General features: G+C 46.8%; 1 protein-coding gene across 1 annotated transcript; it reads right to left on the reverse strand.

The window, feature by feature from the left end:
- Nucleotides 1-1,188: 1,188 nt before the first annotated feature.
- Nucleotides 1,189-7,229, reverse strand: TXNIP (thioredoxin interacting protein). Its single transcript, XM_015824841.1, has 8 exons — nucleotides 6,796-7,229; nucleotides 5,609-5,681; nucleotides 5,359-5,506; nucleotides 4,932-5,034; nucleotides 4,029-4,285; nucleotides 3,623-3,779; nucleotides 3,217-3,368; nucleotides 1,189-2,750 (listed from the first exon to the last, which is right to left on the reverse strand). Exons 1-8 carry the CDS (start codon nucleotides 7,043-7,045, stop codon nucleotides 2,712-2,714), a joined length of 1,179 nt encoding a protein of 392 aa, XP_015680327.1. The 5' UTR covers nucleotides 7,046-7,229; the 3' UTR covers nucleotides 1,189-2,711.
- Nucleotides 7,230-8,119: the final 890 nt, after the last annotated feature.

The raw sequence follows: 8,119 nt of genomic DNA on the forward strand, positions 1-8,119 counted from the left end.
GAACGAGACTGGACAGCCATTTGTTGGGGATGGTATAGTCTCCTGCTTGAGCAAGGGGTTGGACTAGAAGATCTCTGAAGTCCCTTCCAACACTTATTATTGTTATTCTGTTTTTCCTGCCTCCTTGCTCAAGGAAAATTTTGGAAAAAAACATTTCCTGAAAGACCGAGTTTAACAAGTGAGATTTTAACTTTTGGGGGCAGGTCTATCTTCCACTTATGGCGATACTCATTCACCAGTATCAGGGTGTTGACCTACGGTAGAATTGCTCACTTAAGTGACCTTTCAAATTATGGCAACCCCCCCAAAGGGTACTTATAACCCAGTTTCAGACCCCCCAAAAAGTTATTTATGAACTGGTTTCAAAGTTTCAATTGCTGCAGGAACCCCACGGTCGTACACCATTACAACTGACCACAGGGAGTTAGTGGCCACCCCCATCCTGCTGGGTGGCTGAGTGGGAAACCCGGGGGGGGGGGGGAACCAGTGGGGGTGAGAAGCAGGCCCAAGGCTTGCAGGGACTCCAGAAGGAAGAACCCAACTCTATGCCCCTCTTAAAGAGAAACACTCAACCTGTCTATGGAGATTCTCAGTCATCTGGTGCTTTTTCACGAGGCCACTGGACTTCCCTGTTTTTCTTTGAAGAAGTTTTGCTTCTCATCCAAGAAGCTTCTTCAGCTCTGACTGGATGGTGGGGGTTTATATTGGAAGGATTTATGTTCTTGCATAAAGCACAGCTCCAACTTCTCAATGACTCAGGTGACCCTGAGGACAAAGACAAACCTCCAAGTGGCCTCAGTGACTCTCTAAGAGAAGGCAAAGGACCAGCTGTCTGCAAGGAGTATAAACCCTTCCATTCCCCACCATCCGGTCAGAGCTGAAGCAGCATCTTGGAATGAGAAGCAAAACGCCTTCAAAGCAAAACAAGAAAGTCCAGTTGCCTCTTGAAAAAACACCCTTGGGACTCACTTAACGTCCTCAGTCCGGAAGAATAGGGGTTGGGGTCGTTAAGTGAGGCCATCCCATAGGCCCTATTCGGACTGCAATGGGCAGGGCCCATTATGGACATAACCTGAGGACTGCCTGTAAATTAATTACTTACAGGAACTTGTACTTGCACATGTAAACATTCTTTTGAGGATGACACCAATCTTGCTGCAGCCCCAGTCAAAACCAACCAAAAAGGCATTTTAATGTTTTGATATTTTATTAGGAAAAAGGTTTATACCCATAGTTCAACAGTACAAAATATAATTAAGTTGCAAATAACACAAAACAAGCAGAACAGTGAAACAAAAACACAGTTAAGAAAAAAAATCAGTACACCCATTTGTGACACACAAAGGTATTTGTGGCAACAAAATCTGGGATGAATTAACACTTCGGCTATGCAGTGCAGAGTCATTTCAAGTGCATTTTTCTGACGTGGCAGGGGGCAAAAACACAAGTTGTTGGAGGTAAACAAATTGGACGGACACAGGATGGCTTAACTAACCACAAATAAATGCTTCTCCATATGGCTTCTTGAAATATTAAAGCTCTTGCTACGGATACAATCATTTTAAATGCAGATCTTTTGGCACCATTTGGCAAAAACATTTTTGATCTTCTGAGGGCCCCTGGGAGGTTCAAGGGGTGGTGGTGTGCTGAACCCCCCCCCCCATCTGCAACCTCCAACTCAAACCCTCCAACCAATCTACCCCACATTTCTGACTGAACATGAACGCCCATCAAAGATCCTAGGCAAAACAGTGATTTCTCCTTTACAAAAAAACAGGTGGTTTGCTTGCTTAACAGATTTAGACAAAAGGGAAAAAAAATACAGGATTTAAGTGCTATAAAAAACTGTAACAAACTTGAGGACCCAAGTTGCTATCTTGCATTGTTCAATAAAGCTTTACAGGAAAAGGAAATCTTTCTGCTTACTTAGGCTCTTTGGCCTCTGGATGCTGCAGGTTTTACTGCCATACAATGTTTCCCCCACTTCTCTCCTTGCTTCTCGCCTCTCTCCTTCTCCTCCCCCCTCCAGGCTGGTGAGGAACAGCCCCTCCTCACCACCTCTGCTAACCTCAGATCCCTTTTTTTCCTCTGCCCCTTCCCCCCCCTCCATGCTCCTCCAAGGCTGCCCTGGTTAAGATGGTGGGGTTTAAAGAGTGAAAACCAGCTCCATTCAGCCACCACCAATAAATGCCAGCAGCTACAAAAAACGTCTCCCTATCAAAACCTCCAGCCAATTCCCTTCTGCACCCAAACCACGAATGGCCGAAGCCCTTTTTGTTCGTTAACTACACAATGTCACAGCTACAAAAAGAGCAAGAGGTGTGCATTTTTGTGTCTCAGTAGCAGTGAAGTCCTACCAAGCCTTAAAATGTTTTCCCCCTTTCCTTGTCAAGGAGGGAAAAATGGGACACAGGATTTTTCTTCCAAAAACCTGCCTCTTCCCTACAATCACATTAACACCGGGTCAGTTCGCAGGGGCCACGCTCTGCAAAGGGCTCTGAGGAACGAACCCCCAAACCCACAAGTGCCCCGTTTGCCTCATCTGGAACACGTGCACTAAGGCACCAGGAAGCCTGACCGTTTCCCAAGAGGTCATTTGACACCTGGTGGTTTTCGGTCCCTTTTCTGTTTGTGCAGAATTGCTACGAAGGCAATTTTTGAAAGTCCAGAAAAAGCTGGATTAAAATCACAGCTGGACTTTTCTGCAGTGCTCACTGGATGTTGTTGTTATTGACAGCACAAGGATCAACCTGAAAGAGAGATAAGAAAGGGAGACATGTAAAACGGAGGTAAAACGCGCTTTTCTTTGTGCAAATTTTAAAAAAAAAACCTGGACGTCTTTAAGAAGAGGCTGAAGAGCCCCGTCTGGAATGGTATAGGCTCTCCCACTTGAGCTGGACTAGACGACCTCCAAGGTCCCTTTCTAGTCCTATTCTGATTGAACTCAGCGGGAAATCAACTCAGCGGGAAATCACAGCTTGAAATTAAGGTTATCCCCCCCCCGTTAATCTAAGTCTATTCTCAAAAGGGATGGGAAGCATGTTCCATAAGGTGACTGGCAGTGGCACAATCCAATTCCCAGATCAGCCTGGTTGGGCAGCACTTATGGGCCTAGACCCCCCCCCCAGGGCAAGGCAACCTGGAACAGACCCTGCTTATACAAGACCTAACTTGCTCTACAAAATGGACTTGTGCAGTAGCCTTAAGAAGCCTCACCTCTGTGTAGGTTGGTGGCGGCATAAATTTGAACTCTGGAGCGTACATGAAGATGGGGCTGTCAAAGGAATTGTCCAGCTCATCCAGGAGGGGAGTGGTCGGGCTTTCGATCCGATGGTCTTCAGGAATGATGTCCAGGTAGCATGGAGGTGCTAGAAGGAGAGGAAAGAGACCAGATCAGTTCTGGGGGGTCAGGAGGCAGCTGCAGACATTGCAAAGTCCATCTAGGAAGGCAAAAGACCTTCGACAGGCCATCTTAAAGTAGAAAGCCAGTGAGAAGGCTTGTATTGGTAGGTAGAGGTCCTTCAGAAGACCCCCAAGACAACCACCTCCACAGAGGGATAGGTGTGGAGACTCTTCCTCCTCTGGACCTTGAAGGGTTGACTAAGACATTGAGACCGCTCACCTTCTGGAGCATCAGGGATGTTGAGGTCCACCCAACTCATCTCGGAGCTGGTCTGGCTGGCCATGCTGGAATTGCGACTGCCGAAGCTGGACTTGTTGCCGATGACCAGCGGCAACTCAAGAATGATCTTCTTAGAGCCGGGGACGCTGACGTAGATCTGTGGAAGGGCAGAGAAACACGGTGAGGCGTTTGGTGGAAGCGACACCTGGTTAAAGAGGTTCCTTTCCCAAAGTTTAATCCCACGTGATGTCAACCAGGATCACTCAAGATAAGGGGAACTTCCTTGAAAAGTGGCTTAGGGTGGGACCGACAGGTTCTGGGGCCATTCCTTGGCTAAGCCAGAGCAGTTCAAACTGGGCCCAGAAGCTGTTGTAGGAGTGGGGCCCTGCCTCCCAAGGTTGCTCACCTGGAGGAAATACTCTACGCGCAGGATGTTGCAGCCCAGAATGGATGGCTTGATCTTCCTGACCCGGAGCGTCTTTCCCCGCCACGACTCGGACATGCCGGAGGTGATGTGGTTGCCTCGGACGCAGGAGAGTTTCTGGGAGAAGACCTTGGTCTGCCCGTTGGCCAGGTAGGTGTGCTTGGCCACGATGGCCGCCTTGGGCACCACGATCCGAGAGCAGGTGTTCTCAAAGTCGGCATTGATGCAGATGTCATCCCCTGGAGGAAGGCAGAGGAGGGAGGTCAGACCCTCAAGAACACTTAACAGCCTGAGAGGAGACCCTCTGTTTTGGTCACCCGTGAATCCCTCAAATTATTTCAATATTCTTATTCAGGGTTGCCAAGTGAGATTTGCTAAAAAAAATATCTCAAGATTTCACATTCAAATTCAAATTCTATCCAAAAACCTACATAACTAAAAGCAGTATCAGCTTTAAATTACATTTTTATCTATTTAGTCAGGGCTTTGCACTCAGCCCAGATTCTGCAAAAAACAAACAAAAAAACCCCCAGGTAATAAGAAAAAAAAATGAAAAAAATCCAAAATAATTTTAAACTAAATTTTTACTTAGGGTTTCACACTTAACCCAGATTCTATCCAAAAACCTAGATAAAAACTGAGCCTTAAACGAACTTATTTTTACCTATATAACATATGCAATATAATGTCATGCATAGAAAAGCTTAAGATTTTGAAATAAAAAAACCCTAGAAACCCAGAGATCAAAAACCCAGATCTGGACTTAAAAACCCAGTGCTGGCAACCCTGTTTTTATCTGCTCCACCAGCAACGGCTGAGCTAAACTTTGACTTTACAGACAGACGGAGGTAAATGCAGGAAAATTGCCATGCTCCAGAATCTCACCTTCACAGAACCCTTTGCGGTCGATCCGTGCACTAACCGACACGTGCCCATCTGGGATGAACATACAGGAAACTTTCTTCTCCTTTTTGGCAGAGACAGGAGACTGTAGAAAAACACACAACACAGTCCACTCCCAATTGAGTTTAACTGATTTTTTGGAAATTCTTCCTTAGCTAAAAACTTCCTTCAGCTATGCAGCTATATAAGCTAAGAAATATTTTCTTTGAGTCCCTTGGACATGACTATTAAACTCCAACCCTAAAGTCACCGCAAAAGCCCCAAACCTCACCAAAGGTTTTAGAGAAGCTTTGGAGAAAGACAGAAAAACATCCAGACATTTAAAGTTGTAATTCTAACTAATTTAACCCTGCACGATTGATGGACAGCAGACAAGAAAGACCTAAGTAAATAAAGCAGGGATAATTACCATCAGATCTGGAGTGCTGACGTCAATTTGATCCATGACTTCAAAGCGCTTCTTCACCTCTTGAGTTGGGAAGGACGGGCGATCCAAGAAAGCTTTCACCCAGTAATCCACACAGCCGTACTTGCCCTTAAAGGTGGTGCCGAGGGGTCTGAAAGAAACCCAAGCAGCTTAGACAAAGGGGAAGAGGGCAGATACAGGGCAGATGGTAGGATTTTACAACAATTTATTCATGTCTTTGATCTCTACCTACCCTTGGGGCAGTTCAAATTCAAACTTGTATTGGTATGTGTTTCCGGGTCTGAGTAAGACAGAACCATCCTTATCTAGAAAAATACAAGAAAGAAAGATATCAGATTTATGGATTTTTTTTAAAGCTGAAAATCAACATTCAGAGCAGTGGCAATCTATCAAAGGGTTTGCAGAACTTCCCCCTTTTAAAATAAGAAATGCAACTGTATTCATTTCACTTCTTTAAAATAAACTCAAAAATTACAGGTCTGTACTTCTCCTCTCCAGCTTTCATCTCCAGCCAAGTTTTGACAGCTAAAGCCTCCCTCTAAAGGGAACACACCTGCCTGGCCTGGGCATTTGCTTCCGATTTAATAGACTTTAATAGACTGTTAAAATTGCCTCCCGCCAGGGACATTCTGTACTACCCAGGGTGGCTTTCCTTGGAAAACAGCCAACTCGGGCAAATTTTAAAAACTCCAGGATGCCCCTCATCATAACAGAGTTGGAAGGGACCTTAAGAGGTCTTCTAGCAGGATTCAAGCAAGAAACCCTGTATCATTTCAAATAAATCTCTTCTTAAAAAGGCATTTTAAAGATCCTTAGGGATTGCTCTTTCCTTGGTAACCTCTTCTTGATGCTTCCAATTTATCAAACTTATCTAAACCTTCCTTCACATCAAAGAATGCAGAATCAGAGTCACTTGGCTGAGTTGGGTGGCTATTGTAACTGAACATACAAATTAAATATATTCAAGGCACTCTGGGGTGCAAGATGGAATTTATTTAGGAACTGGGACCTCTGGATTTTTGGAAGCCTTGATCTTTAAAGATGCAAGCTTTAAAGAGTTTTTAAAATTTGATTTAATTTTAAATTTTAAGATTCTTAAGAGATTTCTACCCCATTCCATCCACTTGTTTCACCCCAGAACAGGGTCGCTCAACCTCAGCTACTCTAAGAGGGTGGACTACAACTTCCGCAATTGGCTGGGGAATTTTGGGAGTTGTAGTTCACCCCTCTTAAGAGTGGCTGAGGTGGAGACGCCCTGATCCAGAGGATGCCCGCTTCTCCCCAATAATGCCAAGCGAGGAAAGCCAATGCTAGGCCACCGATAGGGGCGCTCCCCCTCCCAGACGCATGGGACCTGGAATCCCCCTCCCCAAGCAGCCCAGCCCAGTCCAGCTCCTCCGCAAGCCCCCAGCTGCTCACCGGCGGGCTGGTCCTCCATCTGTAGCACCGATTCGTGGCGCAAGTACTCCATCTCCTGCTTGCATTGCTGGGGGCCCCGGATCCACAGCACGCGGGCCACCCCGCAGGCCAGGAAGCGCACGGCCGAGACCCGCGCGACCTCGGCCACCTCCACCTCCACGCGGCCGGCCACCTTCTCGCCGCTGGAATACACCCGCTCGTTCTCCTCGAAGTCCACCCGGAACGCTTTGATCCGCTTGAAGACCACCATGGTTGGGGTGGGGAAATTGCAAAAACGCCAAGAGATTGCAAAAAGTGCAACGCCTCTCCGCACTCCCAAGGCTCTTCTTCAGTAACGGGAACCGGGGCGAGCGAGGCAGGACGCGGCTTCTGTCACTTTTTGGGACGCGCAACGAACGCAGAGCAACAACCTCCGTCCTGCTCAGCTGCCTCCCAGCTCTGGCCAGCTCCGTGACGCGGCCGGCCCTTTTATACCCGCTCCCGCCCTCCTCCCCCGCCCCTCAGTTGTTGATCTCAGCGCGCGCCATGCGGCCGCCTCGTGGACCCGCGTGCTGCGCTCGTGCACAGTGCTCCCATTGGCTCTCTCGCCGTGTTTACCATCCCGGCACCCAATCGGCAGCCAGCCGGCGGCGCGTGGACACCGTGTGTGGAAGCCCTGCCGGCTTGTGCAGAGCAAGGAGCTGGGGAAGACCCAGCGCTGAGTGACGGCCCAAGCGACCAATCCGAATCCGACAAAAGAAAAGAAGGCTGCGTTCTTCGTCAATCAGGCGCGGCGTCCCGGGTGGGGCTGTTTTAATTGCAGAAACTTCTGCGTTTTTCCCTCCTTGCTTGGAAGTTTCAATTTCAAACGCAACTTGCTTTTTTTGTAGCTATTTTTTTTCATCCTATCAGTAATAACAGGTCAGCATATTTGATAAAGAAACTCTTAAGGTTCGCTGGGGAACATCCACGCCGCAATGTCTGGATTAAGGTTAAGGAGGGGCAGTAATTTTGAGCAAAATAAATGGCATATATTTGCTATTTTCTTAGCATGCTTTGACTTTTTTTTTTTTTGGCAACCTCCCTGGTTCTAAAAAGATCCTAAGGAAGTGCCTGAAGTTTTCCCAACCGCTTTCCAAATGTGGGACGTGGGTGAGCGATAAAAACAAATCTTAAAACTTAGGACTGAAAGTTGCTCCCCAACATTTAGTAAAATAGAATAAAATTGGAGGTTATTTTTACGTCATATAAAGTCATATTTACTTGTCTTTGTCTACACAGCCTTTATAACAGATCCAAATCTGTCCAAGTATTTGTGGAGCAAGAAATCCTGTGACATTTTTTT

The sequence above is a fragment of the Protobothrops mucrosquamatus genome, unplaced genomic scaffold (genome assembly GCF_001527695.2).
Source record: "Protobothrops mucrosquamatus isolate PMUCROS unplaced genomic scaffold, P.Mucros_1.0 scaffold2371, whole genome shotgun sequence".
In the NCBI taxonomy this organism is placed as follows: Eukaryota; Metazoa; Chordata; class Lepidosauria; order Squamata; family Viperidae; genus Protobothrops; species Protobothrops mucrosquamatus.